Source organism: Anabrus simplex, chromosome 1, assembly GCF_040414725.1.
Source record: "Anabrus simplex isolate iqAnaSimp1 chromosome 1, ASM4041472v1, whole genome shotgun sequence".
Lineage (NCBI taxonomy): Eukaryota > Metazoa > Arthropoda > Insecta > Orthoptera > Tettigoniidae > Anabrus > Anabrus simplex.
Window position 1 is genome coordinate 92,687,782 of NC_090265.1, and position 18,966 is coordinate 92,706,747.

The following is an 18,966-nucleotide window of genomic DNA, read 5'->3' on the forward strand; positions in this document are numbered from 1 at the left end:
ATCTCTTCCCCATTATCTCCCCTTACCCGAATATCACTTACTCCTAGCACATCCAGATGCATCTTTGCTGACTCAGCCAGTTCTACCTTCTTTCTTCCTTTATATTGATAGCTCCCCATCGAATTCCATTTCGTTCCCCAAGTTGTTTCCAAGGAGTCCCTCGCCTGTCAAATGGGAGTGGGACTCCATTACTCCCATAGGTCCGAGACTTGCTTAAAATGTTCTGAGCTCGGTAAATTCATGAAGCAGGATGCTACCCTACTTGCACATAGTCCAAGTGAGGATCTCTCCTCTAACGGGTTATGGACCACCGGTGAATTTTATAGTCCTAGCCGCATGAGCACAAGGAGGGCCGTGACTCAGAATATGTCCGAGATGCCCACTCCCATTCCATAGCAACTGGTATCCCGACTCTCAGGACCACTTACTAGGCCACTCAGCCGTTGCCCATGGTTCACAAACTACGACGTGACTACAGTAACCCACAAACATGAACAACAAACAGGATCTAAAAAATAATTGTATTCATTTGTAAATGGTTAAATATTGCACAAACACACTCAGGCTTTCAGCGAAGGTGCAATGGGAGAAGTCTAGAACTGGAAAGGAAGAGACCGTGGCCTTAATTAAGGTATTTCTCTGGCATTTTCCTAGTGTGGAAAACTGTATTGGCACTGCCGACAGAAGAGTTTGAGCTCACAATATAGGCCTACAAATGTAGAAATACAGCTACATGACTCACACAGCATAACCAACATGCTTGGTCCAACTACGTACACAAATGATCTTAACTTTAAATGTTTCAATGTATTTCACCTCTGTAATGTTATTAAAAGAAAAATTTAATTTAAAACAACAGCTGCAGCAGAGAGCTAACACCACATCAACCTTTAAATATACAAGGTTATATTAATGTTAACTAAAATACTGACTAGCTGAAACTCCTCAAGACATGTCAATGGGGTAAATAGTTATGGAAGGATTTTGTTATATAGAGCCTACAACATTATTTGTACTTTATTTTATTTTACAATTTTCTTTAATTCGCACCGACACAGGTTGGGCTTACGGCGGCGACGGGATAAGAAATGGCTTAAAGTGGGAAGGAAACAACCATGGCCTTAATTAAGGTACAGTCCTAGCATTTGCCTGGTGTGAAAATGGGAAACCACGGAAAACCATCTCCAGAGCTGCCGACAGTGGGGTTCAAATCCACTATGTTCTGAATGTAAGCTGATAGCTACGTAACCTGAACCAAGCAGCCACTTGCTCGGTGCATTCCTTGTACAATTACCTTTTGGCAATTTTGCAACTTTAAAATATCGCTGTCTTGACAATGCAAAATTTAATCGGCCATGGCTGAATACTGGCTGAGGTAAACAGAGGCTGTCACATTCCTTGAGGTTTGATCATGATACAAAATGCCAAGCGAATTGGACAATGATGCCTGATGCCTCTTGAAACAAAATGGAAGTGTTTTATCGGATATCGTTAAGTTAATTCGGGGGATTAGAGCGCTCTGTCCAGCTTTATTTCCACTTATTATTTCCAAATCTAAACAATCCTAAAAATCATGGACTTTCTTCAGGATCTGTCTCACAGCCTGTCTGTTTTTAAGTCTGCCCCAGTTCTTTTAGGTCCTCAGTCTTTTGGCGGTGTGGTTAATAAATTCTTGTTGTGCCAGAAATTATTCTTATTGAATTCTTTTTACTTTAAATTTATTCTTATTGAATTATTTTTCTTTTAAAGTCGTAAATAAAGATCCGACTACACGAATTCAAAGAAACCTGAAAGGAATTCTTAAGCAAAGTACCTTCCTCCTAAACGAGCAAGAAATACAAAAGATGATAAATATGAATCCAGGATTGCCTACAGTAAGAGCCATGCCCAAGTTACATAAAAAAGATATACCCATTAGGCCAGTAATAAACTTCCGTAAGAGCCCCACATACAAAACATCTCAATAGATTCACAAATTTTTAACAAAAAATTATGTATTCTATTCAGATACAACTGTAAAAAATGCTAGTGATTTTAGCAAGATAATCAAGGAATTCAAGCTTAGACCCTCTCATGTTACATGCTCATTCGATATAAAGGGTATGTATATTAACATTCCTATAGAAAAAACGATCAAAATCATAAAGAACAATTTATTAGAAAATAAACGGATAAGCAAACCCGAAGTAGAAGAGTTTATGACAATACTGAAATTTGTACTCAACCAAAACTATTTTTTATTTAATAATAAAATTTATCAACAAGAAGGCCTTCCAATGGGAGCCCCAGCTTCGGGCATATTAGCCAATATATATCTGGACCACCTTGAACATACCCAAATTGTAAACCACGTCAAAGGGTTAGACCTGTGGGTACGCTATGTGGATGACACATATGCTATGATTAACAAGGACCTTAATGAAAATCTTAGTGTTTTGAACTCCCTGAACAACCTAGATCCCAAAATACAATTTACTATTGAAGAAGAGGAAAATAATTCAATCAATTTTTTGGGCATAACTACAACTAGGAAAGGAAACCAATTTTATTTTGGAATATACAGAAAACCAACATTCACTCCAACTACAATTCATAACAACTCCTTACATCCTGAATCACAGAAAAAATATGCCTATCATAGCTTTGTTAATAGAGCTTTCGAAATTCCGCTAACCGATAAAGAGAGGAATAAAGAACTTAATTTCATTCGACAACAAGCCCTCCCTAACGGCTTTATTTAAAAATGATCAACAGGCTAATCACTAAACGCAAATGAACAGCAAACGAGTCTAATTAAACAAACAAAACGGACCAAAAATTATGTGAGGTTCACTTTTAATAATCCGAACATTTATACAATCACCAACTTGTTCAGGAAACATGACACTGAGATAGCATTCTCAACGAACAACAACACTAGACACAGGTTCTTTAATCATAGCAAGGTCAACGAGAATAATGAAAGTAAGTTCCAAAATTCAGGAATTTACAAGTTAACATGTAATCAGTGTCGGGCCACATATGTCGGGCAATCCGGACGCAATTTCATAATAAGATATCAGGAGCATAGCCTATTAATGCAGAGAGACATAGGAGGTTTTCGGCAATGGGTGAACATATGAGAGAGACAGGACACAAATTTACAAGCATCAACTAGGATCTCGTAATTATCAAAAGATTAAGTAAGGGAAGACTAATGAATCAGAATAGTTTGGAAAGTATACACATATTTCTGGACAAAATGTTAAATAAGGATAAAAATTTAAATGAAACAAGTGAACAAAGAAACCCCTTATTTGAGCACATTTTAAGATACATGGACGTATTAGAAAGCAATCGAACACACCCAGTGAAAGCAGGAACCTATCACAAAGCAGCTACGTCACAAATAGAAACCAATCCCCTTAACTCGACAACAAATGACAACACACTCTCACTTCCCCTTCCTCCTCCAAACCAAGCCAGTAAAACGCACTTATCACACAGCTATTACACTAGGTCGAAGACGGCAGAGACAGAAACAAACAAGTAAACTCCGTAACCAGAATAAATTGGACAGGGGTAAGTTTAAAATAGTTTCTTTATGGCATAATAACTCCGTGCAAGAAACATGTTTCCAGATTCTCTTAAATAACCAACACGTTCTTCTGCCGGTTTCAGGTCACACCAAATGTGCCAATCTTTTAAAGATTTAGAATAAATTTACACAATGAACAATTAAATAGGGGTAAGTTTCGGCCTTTACAATTCTTTTCAAATATGTACAATTCATTTGGATAACACAATCTCAAACAAAATCTTTTTAATTAATAATTATATCTTTCCTGCCGGTTACAGGTCGTACTTCAAACTATCCGTCTATATGAAATACTGAACAAATTCGACCATAGTCAGCATAAATTCTTCTAGCGGACAATAAGAATGATCTAGAAAAATGAAGAACACATAATCAAGACAAGTGAACTGAGCAGTGAGTGAAACACAGCCGAACCTAATGAAGAACTAGGGTAGTACCATAGAAGGAATTTTAGGAAGTTTTAGTTTAGAAATAGTTTTTTAATTTGTATATCTAATTTTAACATCCCCCTCCCCCACCCTTCCTCACCATTAAGTGTCCTTTACCAACAAATTTTAATTATCAAATATTTTATGTTCTTTCGCCTAAGCTATAAGATAAGCAGCTGATGATGATTGGCAAGCAATTGAAACATGTACTGCAGTTTTTAATGACATAATTTAGTCTAAGGTTAAATAATAAAAGTATTGATCAGGTGGAAAAGTTTTTACTTAATTCCTATTTGAATGCAATATCGATACGGAATGAAGTGGATAGTATGTAACTAGATAGATTAGTTGGCCTTGGCTGTGTCTGAGTGTTGATAACGGCTGTGTGCTGGAGTGTCAACATTGTTTCATCCAGTTATATCTTTAATTCCAAAGCAATGACCTATATTTTTCTTGGGCTTAAAAGTTTCCTTAAAGTCCAAATAAATTTTTAACGTCAATCCCCGAGAAAGTGTTGAGGGAAATTTTCGAGATATTAAAGAAAGTAAATGGAAGTTGAGAAGGAAGGAATTCGAAGTGCAGAGAGCATAACAGCACGAAAGTACAACAATGTTTTCATCCAGTTATACTTTTAATTCCAAAGCGATGACCTATATTTTTTTTGGGCTTAAAAGTTTCCTGAAAGTCCAAATTAATTTTTAACGTCAATCCCCGAGAAATTTTCGAGATATCGTTACGACCCCCAATCCCCTTTGCTTGTCCCCAGACCAATGGTTTTGCCACTAGCCGGACCTAACCAAAGCAGACCAATGCTTTTCGTACTTGCTGGACGTACTTAATACTCGTAAAGTTTTCGCGACATCAAGTCAGCCCCATCATATAGCAGCATCGTTAATATCTATTTCATGAACCAATTAGTCAAGTTGTAACCCAATCTAGTGCCCGTGAATTGTGTTATGCAGTCTCAAACAGCTAAATATACCAGACCATTAATTCATACATTTAGCGGCCGCTACACATCCCTTCGAATGTGCCATGCTCGCAAACAACTCGCTAAATACGTCATACATGACGCCATATAGACGCACGAGCAGCAGCCGCAGAGACCGTGCTTGCCCATGCCGGCGGATCCTGGACTTATACTGTTCTAGTAAAGCGCATAGAGGTGCAGTCCCAAACACTGCTCACACATACTGATGGTGCACTGATGAGAAAGCAGATCACAAACATGTACTGCAGTCCAGCTAGAGAGACAAGATCTAGTAATGAAACTAAAGAGATGCCTAAACTCATCTCTACTACAGGAAAACTTAAATGAAACGGAGCATATGCTCCAAGAAATCAGAGCAGGAAAGATCGACAAAGCGACACTTCTCATAGAGGACTACATAAAAGAAGCAACCGAATCGTGGAATGGTAACCGCAAAGCCAAAGAGTGATTCGACAGTGAGTGCTTCCAAGTAAGGCAGGCAACTTTGAAGAAAATGCGAGTAGCCAGACAAAGTATGGACGTCATCCACCTAGCAGAATATCAATCTGCTAGAAAGGCATACAACTCTTTTGAAGGAAATCAAGGAAAACCCTTACAAAGCAGCGCGTCCACGTCAAACAAGATTCCCAGCAGACATACCAATGGAGATCTGGGAGGTGTATATGGAAAATATACTATGTAAACGGGACTTAACACCTACAATGGAAGGAGAATTTAAACCATGTAGTCCTTTCACTCAAGAAGAAGTAGGAAAAGCGATCTCAAGTGAAAAATCTAACAAGGCAGCAGGCTCAGATGGTTTCTACAACGAATATCTGAAGACATCTCTCCCTTACCTAGAAACAGTATGGTTAGAACTGATGAACAAGTGTGTGGAAACAGGAAACATTCCAAATGTATAGAGAAAATCAGTCGTTAAGATGCTCTACAAAGGGAAAGGAGAAGTAAACAAACCAGAATCATATCATGCAGCGACTCTTGAATCAGCAGCTTTAGATTCTCACCAAACTGATAACTCAGAGAATCAATAGAATAGTAGACCTGCTTCTCCCTGACGAACAGTTCGGAATTAGAACCGGGAGATCTACTCTGATGGCAACGGAATGCCTCCTGCAAGATATTCATGAAATAACCAGAAAAAGCAAGGCAAAATGTTTGTAATATTTACTGACTACTTCAAGGCTTTTGATACAGTAGGTAGGCGGAAACTTGTTAGAAAACTATAGGAAATTGTTGGTTGTACCTGGCTCACAAGGCTAGTTACCAACATAGGCCCTACTATCGGAGAAGTGACAATCTCTGCACATCAAGGTGGATCCGGCAGACAAATGGGGTATTACAGGGGAACCCACTAAGTCCTCTGCTGTTTAATATCTTCACACAGGATGCAATCAAAGAAATCAAGAAGCAAACATGGAGGGTTAAAATTGCATCTGAGAGTAAAGAGGAACCACAAGTTGCCATGGACTTAATCGTGAAGTGGGCAGAAGAAAATAAAATGGACCTTAATGCGAACAAAACCGAATTGTTTGTTTTCAGGAGGAGAGGAAAATTATCTAAGGGTGATTATATCCTATGTAAAGGACAAAAGTTACAAATTAATAACCAATACAAATATCTGAGGATTACAATACAGGTAACAGGAACAACATTCACAATACACCTAAAGGAGAGAGTCATCGCAGCTATACGAAGCATTAGTGATATTAAACACCTCCCACAGCTATCTTTGGGGACAGCCATGGCTATGTTTAATACGAAAGTTGTTCCAACAGCCATATATGGTCTAGAGCTAATATGGCAACATCTCTCGAAAAGACAACTAGGCCTACAAGAGTTGGAAGTCTGAAGGCTAGATTCTTGAAGAGAGTTCTATGTGTCTCTAAATATACATCATCAAGACTAGTATACGTTCTTGCAAAGGAGACTTAGGCTACTTCATTGAAGACATAAGATTTAGGCCTAGATTATTACTTTCAGCGACAAGGTGTTACAGAGAGTTGCTACAAGAATTGCAATCAAAGAGGGCTATGATATGGGATGAGTTGTACTCAACTGATGCGATGATAAACAGGGATTGGACGTGCGGTGGATATGATCTGAGGCATACAGTGACCAGGTTTGCCGTACAGGTTCCACGAGCCAGGACCAGGCTGTGTATGTGTCTTCTATGACCAACGATGTGATATATACCATGCCATTGAATGTGTCCGTAAAAAAGGAAGCTTGACACAAATGTGTCAATAACTGATAATGTTTTGCAAGCATTGATTGTATATTATTATTGATGTATATCTGGGTGTATTTAAGTGTTTATATTATAACCCTTTGGCTGCAATAAATTTATTATGAAATGTAAAACTAGTTACTGCATCAGATTTTATAAAACAATTCCCTTATTAATTGGGGTGGTGAAGCAGAAGGGAAGGAAGAATCTGTCAGGATGCAATACATTACAATATACATACCATAGGCCTACCGTATGTCTATTTTACATGCAACAGAGAACTTAACACTTTATAAGGAAATGCATAAAATACTAGAATTAGAAATTACAGGATCTTCTCCCGTCATACAGCATGAGGGATGCGTACAATGATCCAAAACTAAAATTATTAAGCTACACTAAATTAGCAACAAGCAGATTTCATAGTATGGAAGGTGAAATAGCAAGAACTTGTTCTTCCTTCTGAATTATAAATATGTTCCTTGTAAAGAAAGTATGAAATTGGATCGTTTAGTTCAGCTAAAATGAATAGCTGAATTTTCAAGGAAGGTGAGCAAAATTAGTAAGGTAACCTAACCACACTTTCACAGCTAAGCTAGATATTATCTCATGAAGTTAAAAAAAAAAAACTACAAAATCAAGACATGCATTGGACATCACATTAAATGTGACCAAAAGAACTATTATGTTTACTAAACCTCAATAAATCTTCTATATTCGTCACTGTCAACTCCTGATTCGGACATTCTCAATCTCTCCTCATCATCCATCTGTTGTGCCAATGTAGCTAGGTCAACAGGCGTGAAGTATGGTCCTTGCAGCAATGCATTTAAACAGTGCTGTGCACAAAGAGATCCTTCTTGCTGGAATATACATATAAACAGCTTGATATCATCAAATAAAGTTTCTTTCCTTAACTTAATATAATCCAAAGTAGGGTTAGAATGTACACAAAATAAAATATACCGAAAGAAAGTGTACAAATCTTAAACTGAATGGAAATCTTCTGTTCATCAGCTGTTTATGCATCGAATACAAGTAGTCTGTTATGAATTATTTAATTAAAAAAAATAAATAGGTTAAAAGTTGTTACAAACCTTCTCATGAAATATAGCCTCCATATTGCCGACATTCACACTTAAACCAATGGAAATAGGCCCAGCAAAATGTTGGTGTGTTTTTGCGTTGGAGTGTTGACATTCAACATGGCGGCATGTCGTCAGTGCTGTGCTGTGTCGTGGTGAGTCAGTTAATTTGAGATATTTCCGTCAGTAAATTTTCATGTGGAAATTAAAATAGCCTGAAGTGTAGGTTACATATTCCTTAAATGATTTCTGTGATTATTGACATGGCTTTGTTGAAAGAGAAGAAATTTTTAATGACTAAATACGCCTTTAAAGGCCGACATCGTTCTGCTGTGCGTTTCAACCAGAATGGAGAACTTTCTTCTAAATTGTTATTATAATAAAATCTCACCAAATAAACTTATTTGTGAAACAGCTGAAAGCATCTGCATGTAGAGCATACTTTTATATTTACTTTCATGTATAAATGTAAGTAGGAAGTTAGCCTAACTTCACCTTGATTAGTTCCAGGACATGGAAGGATATTAGCATTTAATGAGATTTTCTTTCTTTTTCCAGCTTGTGTAACTGTTAGATTAGGAAAATTGGAACAACGATCAAGTATAAAGTAAGCCCACAACACAATCCGCACCCAGCACGCATTGAAGACATCTGAGGATTTTGCCAACTTCATTTTTCACTTAAGACCTCTGTCAACATCAGTGACTCCAAACATTTTAATAGAAGATAATCGTGTTGCAAAACGCATCATTTAGAATTAATATTGCATCGTAATGAACTCTCGATAGATTTTCTTTTTTATTTTATATATGTATACCATTGAACTGAAGCCACCAGGCTTTGCATTGTATATTCTACATACATGTACTGCTAACTCATATACAAAGAACCATTCTGTGATACGTCATTCTTAAGCCGAAGTTATTCATTGTGGTATATTATCAATCTACTGTAACTTGTTAAAGAGTATGTCCAATAATCCTCAGTGGAAATCGTTCCAGCCGCCAGCCATGAACTCAGACACAGCAATACTGGACAGTTTCAAGTCCTTGACAATCCCCAAAAATTCTGCCACACCACCTAATTTCCATAATTCTCCTAATGGAACGAATTTCAACAATAACAGTAGCAACCATTTCCAGAGTGGTCAGTCAACTCCTAAGGACTCGCCAAATAATGTTTATACTAGCAAAGCAAGCTCCAGTACCCATTATTCACCTAACTACAATTCTTACACAACGCCTAATAATTCTCGGGGAGGTGGAAGATTTCCTATTGGAACATTCACTGGCACTGAGGGTTCTAACAGTGCTTATAATGGAGAAACTATTTCACCTTCGGGAAACAACTCCAGCACCAACAGCAATTCAAACAGTGGTTCAAGCTATAATGATTCCTCCCTGGGCAACCAGGGTACTCGTGAGACTGGTATTATTGAAAAGTTACTGGTGAGTGAATATCAGAATTATTTAGCATGCTCGGAATGTACATTTAGCAGCATTATGTTAAATCATGTTGAACAACAGTAGTACTGCAGTATGACAGTATTAGGTTATTTTTAACTTAATTTGGCATAGATTACATCCCACTTACCACTATCTACAAGCTCATTCCACATTAAGAAAACAGTACTGCTATTAAGGACCTACAAGGAGTGAACACATCCACTCTGAGAGACACCCATAATTCCTCATGATTAAGGAATATTATATTGTAATTTGTAATGTGTTATGAAAGATACCGGTAGATTAAAAGGATGAGGCATTTTTGCCCGTGGGCAATAGTGAGAACAGCGATCGCTTTGTTGCCTTCATTTTCCTTGTGTGTTGCCCTGGTACAAGTCTGGTGTAATCCCTCACTCTGTGAACCACTGGCAGCTCACTTCTGAAGTGAAGTCATCTACAGTATATATTTGTTGCTTGTGTGTTTTTAGGCATTAAATCAGTGTGTAATTCGTCTTGTGCTGAGTGGGAGTTGTGCGAAAAGCCTACGTGTGTGATTTCTTTAACATAATACTGTGATCTTTTGTAGAGTCATCTGCAGTATTTATTTGTTGTGTCAGCTTTCTAGCCTTTATTGCTTGGAGAAATTTATTAAATGCAATTAAATGCATCCCTCACTCCTCGAGCCCATAAAAAATATTTGTATATTTTCTCCCCAATTTGCCTTACACTTCAATGCTGAGGTTTTTTATGTGCCATAGTTTACCTCTGATCCTGTACAAACCAAAAATAGCCCCTGTAAACCCCCCATCCTCTTTGGGTCATAAAAATAATTTGTAGCTTAGTTTCTTCCGCTTTCTGTCCTGAACTTAAATACTGAATTTCACAAATTTGTGCCGCCATTTTCCTGTGATGGTGTTGAACATATTCGTTAGAAATGGCAACCCTGTTGTCATAAGAGCAGTACTGTTTTCTTAACATGGTATGAGCTATATTGAAACTACAGAAACATGTATTGGCATAATTTGTGGAATCTTTTCACATAAACTTAACAGTTACTTGAATACAATTTTCAAAAATTCTTTCTCCCTGTGTAACCTAGGCCTACATAAAGAAATGTGCTTTTCATAGTTTTACTGCTGCTTGCTAGAGTTCTGAATTAGCCATAATGGCACATGTGACTTCACATTTTGCTTTTTGTAAATAGACATATTAACAGGATTACAATAACCTTTGTATAGTTGAAGCAAAATTCCTAAAGACCATAATGGGCATCTCAAAATACACGCATTCCTGCCTAACATACAAACTAGCACGGAACCTTTCCTTATTGAGGAACTAAGGATAAAACTACCATTGCCATCCACAAAGAATGTAGAAGCACACCTAGCGGAGAGGTGGAAGAAGAGAGAAGAAATTCCGCTAGAGTTCTATAGCACAGATGCTATGTTGGATCGAAATTGGACGAACGCCAAGCAGAAGCTAAGACATGTGATAATCAAACTAGCAGTGCATGGGCACCACCATAAAATATCTAAAAATATGTCTTATCACAACCCAAATTAAAAATGTGAGTGCTCGTTGTGTGATCATTTCTCTGACATATACTGGTATCGCATCACAGGATGTAAAAACAACAAATCTCTATGCGATTATAGCAAAGACTAAAACTGTCAATAATCTTTGTAATGCACATTCGTGCGTTTTTCTGGTGATGATAATAATAATTTTTGTATATTGACTATCTGAAAACTGTAAAACTTGACCAGTGGAGGTGTAAAAGAGAGGTTAGGAATTCAACATGGCATGGCTACTAATTTAGTTGTGGATAGTGACAATACCATTGATCTGGTTTGGTTAGATTATTGGCTTGGATTGGTTAGACCATTAGCTAATTTTATTAGAAAGGGGCACCTGAATGGGCATTAGGAGACCATTAGCTAATGACAGGACTATTCGTCTGGATAGGTTAGACCATTGGTCTAGAGGCGTTAAGCCCCCAGTTTAGAGCGTGAAGCAGCCCATAGGCCTCTAGTATCCTCTGCGACATTATTTGACTCGTGACAAAAACTTGAGATCAGCACATTGTATATTTCCACAGTGGATGAAGCTTCACTTCTTCAAGATTAAGTTGCCCACTTTTATGGTGGGAGATACAGTGTGTTTGCTGCTACTAGAAATTCGTCTGGGGCCTGTTCAAAACAATCGGAGGTGTAAGGTTTTTGACATTTTTGACATTCTCTATTGGTGAAAAATATTCCCTCCATGGGAGTTTAGAATTTTCCATTTGGGGCCTGTTCTCCATTAGCCCATTCAAGTCACAATAAATGGTTACATTGTTGACTGTGTACTCGAATTGAATTTGCCCACCCATAGTTTGAGTGTACCTGTCACATAAAAATGTGCGTAAAATAAAAACTAATGCAGATAATTCACTCATTTTGCATTCATACCATTGAAGGTTATGACTTACCCATTTTTCATTCCTTGAGTGACTGTTGACTGTGGTACAAATGTTTCTTTTGAAATAATTTAAGAAATAGTAGATCCGTGTACTCTAAATGTATCTGTTTCGGATGGTGGACAGATTATACGATTTTCCTAAGTATTTCTGAAACACCATTCTATCCATGAAATGGATATATATCAGGATTATTGTCTTTTTTCTCCAATTTCCAATCACTTTGGTTCTTTTGGGTCACTGGCCATGCGCATTTGGAAGAACCTGGAGCGGCACATTCACTGTCACTTTCTTCAATGCTCTGCTCACTTCAGTAACTTTCAGTGTTGTTATCAGTATCCTCGAACTCGGATTCATTTTCCAAACTGTCATTATTGCCATAATCACCCTACGAGCGCTTTCAATCTCTCATTGTCATTACCGCGAAACCAGTTCTGCATAATGAATGCTGAATACCGATGAAAATAAACTGTTGTTCAGCAATCCTAGTGTCACACAGAAATACAGACAGCATTGTTTACCAATAGTACATGCATCTAGGCCTAGTTCCTTACAGTGTGTATTGTCAGAAGTTATATTGCAAAGGGAATCTAATATAAATGAAGATGAGTGAGGCACTGCATCGTTACAAGTTGAGCTCATTATTTGATTCATGTGCCAAAACGCCACATGCGACCACAGCTCGTCATACGACGTGAATGGGTTAATCAGCAGACTACAAAACGTATAACTCTCTTGTTATAGTGGGAGGCATTTCGCTTTCCTATGCCAAGCAAAACAAGGCAAATCAATAAATAGGTAAAATTCCACAACCTCTCTCTCCACTGGCAGCTTGGCACATAGCACTTACTTGAGCAGCTCCTTTGCTTACTTCCAAGTCTTCCTGGCCCTGTGGGTGGAGGCGGTAGAATAACACTCACGGTATCCCCTGCCTGTCGTAAGAGGCGACTAAAAGGGGACCCATGGGCTCTGAACTTTGGAGCATGGGTTGGCGACCACGGGGCCCTTAGCTGAGTTCGTGGATTGCTTCCACTTACTTGTGTCAGGCTCCTCACTTTCATCTATCCTATCCGACCTCCCTTTTTCAACTCTTATTTTCTCACCCCAACGGTATTAGATCACTTGAGGCCTAAGGAGTCTTTCATTTTCACGCCCTTCGTGGTCCTTGTCTTCCTTTGGCCGATACCTTCATTTTTCAAAGCGTCGGATCCCTTCCCATTTTCCCCTCTGATTAGTATTGTGTAGAGGATGGTTGCCTAGTTGTACTTCCTCTTAAAACAGTAATCACCACCACCTGGCCAAAAGTCACAACATTTTCATAACTATTCTTTTGTCAAAATCACCCAGAAAAAACCTTGCTGATTTTCTTTGGATTTTTTTCAGTTCTCAAATCAAATGATCCTTGTAAGTGTCCCCTACACTGGAACTGTACTTTTAATTGTGGTCTTAGGAGTGACTTAATATGCCCTCTTTACATCCTTACTAGGCCTAACCCCTTAGAAGAGATTTGTAACCATTATATAAAATCCTGTTTATTTGATTACCCCAACAAAGATCTTTTCTTTCCCATGAAATACTTTCACCCAATCAACACGGTAATTAAACCTGAGAGGGCTTCTCCCCTTGGAGAAACTTACAGCCTAACTTTTCACCTCATTTACCATCATACCATTGTCTGTTGTCCATTTCACTACATTGTCGAAGTCTTTTTGCACTTACTTACAATCCTGTAATTTATTTGTTACTCTATATTGTATACCATCATCTGTAAAAAGCCTTATCTCTGATTCCAGTTCTCTCCTCATATCATTTTATGTAAGAAAACCAATGTCCAACCGAGTAAGTAGCTCTGTGGTTTGCATCGCTTAGCTATCAGCTTGCATTCCAGAGAAAGTGGGTTCAAACCTCTCTGTCAGCAGCCCTGAAGATGGTTTTCTGTGGTTTCCCATTTTCACACCAAGCAAATGCTGGGGCTGTATCTTAATTAAGGCCACATTCTCTTCCTTCCTACTCCTAGCCCTTTCTTATCCCATCGTTGCCATAAGACGTATCTGTGTCGGTTCGACGTAAAGTAATTTAAAAAATTAAAAGAACTGTCCTATAACACTTCCTCGAGGAACTACTGTCTTAATCGTTACAAGATCAGATAAGGCTTCACCTACTGCAATTCTCTGAGTTCTGTTTACTAGAAATCTACATTCAGTCACTTTTTTGTCTGATCCATTTGGCCTCATTTTTATCAGTAGTCTTCCATGATTTATCCTATCAACAACGTTGGATAAGTCAATAGTGATACATCAGTTTGACTTCTTGAATCCAAAATATCGGCTGGTTTTTTTTGTTTGAATGCTTCAAGTTGAGCCTGAGAGATAACTTCCTAAACCCGAACTGCCTTCTATCAAACTAGTTAGTAATTTTACAGCCATGCTGACTAGCTCAGACAGTAGAGTGCTAGCCTTCTGAGCCCAACTAGGCAGGTTCAATCCTGGGTATCGTGCTTTCCGTAGTTTCCCCATTTTCACACTAGGTAAGTGCCGGGTCTGTACCGGTACCTTAATTAAGGCCCCGCTCGCTTCCTTTGCCTGTACTCATCTGATAGTAGGTTTTTTGTCTGCAAAACAATTTTTTTTTTTGAGAATATAGACATTACAGAGTTTGACACGGAATGGAAATCAAGTAGAAAAGAATGGATGATCAGAGAAATCATGGTAGTAGTTAGATTAACTGGACAGGAAAAGGTTTCACCAGAAGAGAAAAGTGAATTTTATTCTTTGATAATGTAATTTTGTGTCCAAATATTAAGCTGCAAAATGTGCAGTTTATCTTCTTCCTTTTTTTTTTTCCTCCAAGCATAATTGCAGCTTTTCTGAGCCACTTGATCAAGGAGTGGTCCAGAACTTCAAGATAAAGAACAGACAATAAGTGATGAAGCCAATTTTTTCTGAGCTTCACAGGAATTATGGAACTAAATGTTCTCAAAGCTATTTCAAGAATAACGAATGTTTGGAAAGACATTACAGTGTCAACAGTTTGTAACTGTTTCCTTCTTGTAACGAAAATTGCAAAATAGTAGCTGACATTTCTGACAATGTGGCGGCAACACAACAGTTAATTACGCTGCAGGTTACATGGTAGACACAAACATTTACTGGTATGTCAAAATTGATTCAGTCAGACCTTCCAACAGTTCTGGTGTTACACTCCAGTTTCCTTCGAACATGAAGAAACTTGAAATTTTTCATCTTTTAAGCACCAAAAGTGAGGGAAACCATTTCTGAGTATTTTGATTTGTTGATCTTATCACCCAATGCTTTCCATGTAATCTGTGTGCTGTCACAGTGAGGAGACTTGTTCTCAATTAAACAGTTTCCTAAGCAATAGGTATAACTATGTCAGATGGGCATCTTTTAAAAACCAAAGGTGGGAGGCTGCATGGCTGATTGGAATAGACATGTTGTATTACTCAACATGGATTAGCGATGTTGATTCTGCTGTGCCCAGCAGATATAAGTTGGAAACTATATATGGTGGTTTTGATGGCTGACGGACGTGCGTGAGATCAGCTCCTCAGTCAAAGTGAATTAGCAGGTGTTATTTCCTAGTAACATTTATCAAACGTTGTGTTAAAGTGTGCAAACATAGTTTGAAAGTGTTTAAAGTGAAAGTGTCTCCCTGTTGTGGTCATATTTTTATCAGTTCATTAAAATATTCCATTGTAAAACAAGATGACCAGGAGTAACAAGCGCAACAGCAAGGAAGCGAACGGTAGTGCCAACCTCGTGGAAGAGACCGTCACGAGGATCCTGAATGAGACTCTCAGCTCGGGTAAGTTTCTGGACAGAATTATAGAGGCGATATCGGAGCGAGTGACCACACTTGTCGTTAAGGAACTAGAGAAATCTCTCCAGTTCAATGCTGAACTTGTAGCGGATTTAAAGAAGAAACTTGAGTGTCGGGACAAGGAAATCCAGGCACTTAGGTCAGAATTCGAAGCTAGAAGCGACTCTCTCGAACAATATAGTAGGAGAAATAACCTTAGAATCTTTGGAGTGCAGGAGAGCTCACAAGAAAATACTGACGAACTTGCTGTAAACGTCTTCAGGGATATAGGCGTGAATATAAACATCAATGATGTTGATAGAAGTCACCGTGTTGGCCTAAATCAGTAGGGAAAACTCGGCCTATCATTGTCAAGTTTACTTCCTATCGTACACGACAAGAAGTATTCCGTAACAAAAGGAGACTAAAAGGCACTCATGTTACCATCCGCGAAGATCTCACGTCCGCTAGACTCTCCATACTGAAGGCTGCCATTCACCGTTTCCATGTAGCGAACTGTTGGACTGCAGACGGCGATATCATCATTAAGAAACCCGATGGGGGCAAAGTGCGCATTAACCGGCTGTGTGACTTACCGGAGGATAGAGATAGCAACTAAACGGACAATTCACTTGACTGTTCTGATCTCTATTTACTATATTTCATTTTATTTAAATACCACCTTAGTGTAATTTAATTAGATTAGCTCACTGTACTTAGATTATTTCATTCACATAATTATTAATTTTTCATAAGGTAATTAGATTAGCTCACTTTAGTTAGATTATCTCATTCGCATAATTATTACTTTTTCATAAGGTGGCAACGAGCACTAATGGGTTACTCTCCTCTGACAGTACCGGACATTCCTTCCCAGCCACAATCCCGTTCAAGGCCTCACTCACCCCTCCACTCTCCACAAACAGAACACGACCTTGTGACAACTGTCCACTGACCCCTCCTGGAATTACCCCCCTTCCTTCTCACTCAACTAGAGACCTGCTACTAGCTAAAGTTTCCTCTTTCCCGAAAGGTCTCCACATAGCCCATCTAAATGTACATTCATTGTCTGCCCATTTCCACGAACTTAAAGAACTTGTCCCGGACGTATTTGATGTTTGCCTTCTCACTGAAACCTGGCTTCATGATCTGATCCCTTCGAAGACTTTCAACATACCTGGCTACTGTTTACTTCGGAACGACAGAGCTGGAAAGAGGGGAGGAGGTGTAGCAGCGATAGTCAAAACCAGTTTAAAGCCTACGATAATTGCATGTTCAGATAGCGAATACAATAGAAGACCGGAGTTCCTGCTCTTGGAAATAATCGTAGCCCATAAGAAATGTGCTGTCTGTGTGGTGTACAAGCCACCTGCGATTGGACATTTGGAGGACGTAGAAAATGCTTTGTTACGCGTACTCCCGCAATATGAACATGTAATTGTCATGGGCGACTTTAACACAGACACCGGAAACAACAATGCCGAATGTCGGCAGCTTTTAAACATGACTACATCTTGCGATATGAGCATTTTGCAAACACTCCCTACTCACCACACCGCCACGTCACACACGACAATCGACTTAATGATTGTCAAGAATACAGACAAAGTACTACAACACGGACAGACATCTGTACCAGGAATTTCAGCTCATGACCTAATATACATATCCTACTCCTTAAAGACCCGAAAGACAAAACCAAGGACTATTACATTCAGAGATCTCTCTAAAATTGACTACAGTATGTTCACTGAGGACGCACTAGATGTTCCATGGCACCATATACTAACAGTTGACGACATTGACGTTAAAGTAAACATATTTAACGAATATCTGACAGCGCTCTATGATCGACACGCCCCGCCGAAAACAGTACGGGTAACGCGAGCCCCAGCACCGTGGCTAAACTTAGAGCTAAAGGAGTTAATGGCAAGACGAGATGCCGCACATAGAAAGTTTAAGCGACAACCGACACAAGGCAATTTTGACGCATTTAAACGGCTACGAAATAAAACATCGCAGTCAGTACGCAACGCTAGAATTAGACATGCACATACCCTGCTAAATAAAAATACTAGACCTGCTATGGCTTGGAAAGAACTAAGACACATGGGAATAGGTAAACAAAGAGACGACCATCCTATTGACGTATCCCTCGACTCCCTCAATACATATTTTACCACTCCCGGACATACCATTGACAGAGAAAGGAAACATAGAACACTATACAGCAATTACAACTCCCCTGCACCTGACAGAGAAAAATTCTACTTTTCACATGCGACACCCTCGCAAGTTAAACAAGCCATATTTAGAATAAAATCGAAGTCCAAAGGGATAGACAACATAGAAATAGAACTTATTAAGACAATAATTGACATAATTTTACCTACTATAACTCACATATTTAACCACTCACTAATGACTGGCACGTATCCCTCCTTATGGAAATCTGCCGTTGTCGTCCCGCTCGCTAAAAAATCACCGCCTGAAGACGTAACTGACTATAGACCTGTGAGCATATTATCGGTCCTTTCAAAAGCCCTAGAATTCATTGTACACCAACAAGTCTCCAACTACTTGCAAATACACGATATTCTTGACGAACACCAGTCTGGTTTTCGACGTAACCACAGCACTACTACTGCACTACTTAAGGTTACAGACGACATTCGCAATGCGATGGACAAAAGACAAGTTACCATACTAGCTCTTCTTGATTTCTCTAAAGCTTTCGACTCTGTTGACATAGACATACTACTTTCCAAACCATTTAAACTCCAGTTCTCGACAAACAGTCTTCAGTGGATGAATTCATACCTCCGTGGTCGTCTGCAGTGTGTAAGAAACAACAACAATGAATATTCATCCTGGCGATCCGTAGAGGTTGGTGTTCCACAGGGGTCTGTCCTAGGACCGCTTCTATTTTCTGTCTA

General features: G+C 38.8%; 2 protein-coding genes across 4 annotated transcripts in view; one reads left to right on the forward strand and one right to left on the reverse strand.

Moving 5' to 3' along the window:
• The window catches only part of LOC136884329 (ataxin-3), a 141,845-nt gene extending 133,424 nt beyond the window's left edge, over positions 1–8,421 (reverse strand). Inside the window, exons 1-2 of the mRNA XM_067156431.2 lie at positions 8,321–8,421; positions 7,922–8,086 (exon numbers count right to left, since the gene is read on the reverse strand). Coding sequence (XP_067012532.2) covers positions 7,922–8,086; positions 8,321–8,344 — 189 coding nt within the window. The 5' untranslated portion in view covers positions 8,345–8,421. The remainder of the gene's footprint in view (positions 1–7,921; positions 8,087–8,320) is intronic.
• The window catches only part of Unr (cold shock domain-containing Unr), a 287,182-nt gene continuing 276,619 nt past the window's right edge, over positions 8,404–18,966 (forward strand). For 2 of the 3 annotated variants that reach the window (XM_067156402.2, XM_067156419.2), the window contains exons 1-2: positions 8,404–8,463; positions 8,867–9,756. In XM_067156402.2, the coding sequence (XP_067012503.2) occupies positions 9,277–9,756 (480 nt within the window). In that variant the 5' untranslated portion in view covers positions 8,404–8,463; positions 8,867–9,276. Of the gene's footprint in view, positions 8,464–8,647; positions 8,777–8,866; positions 9,757–18,966 lie in introns of those variants that run through there. The other variant, XM_067156409.2, reaches the window with a different exon arrangement.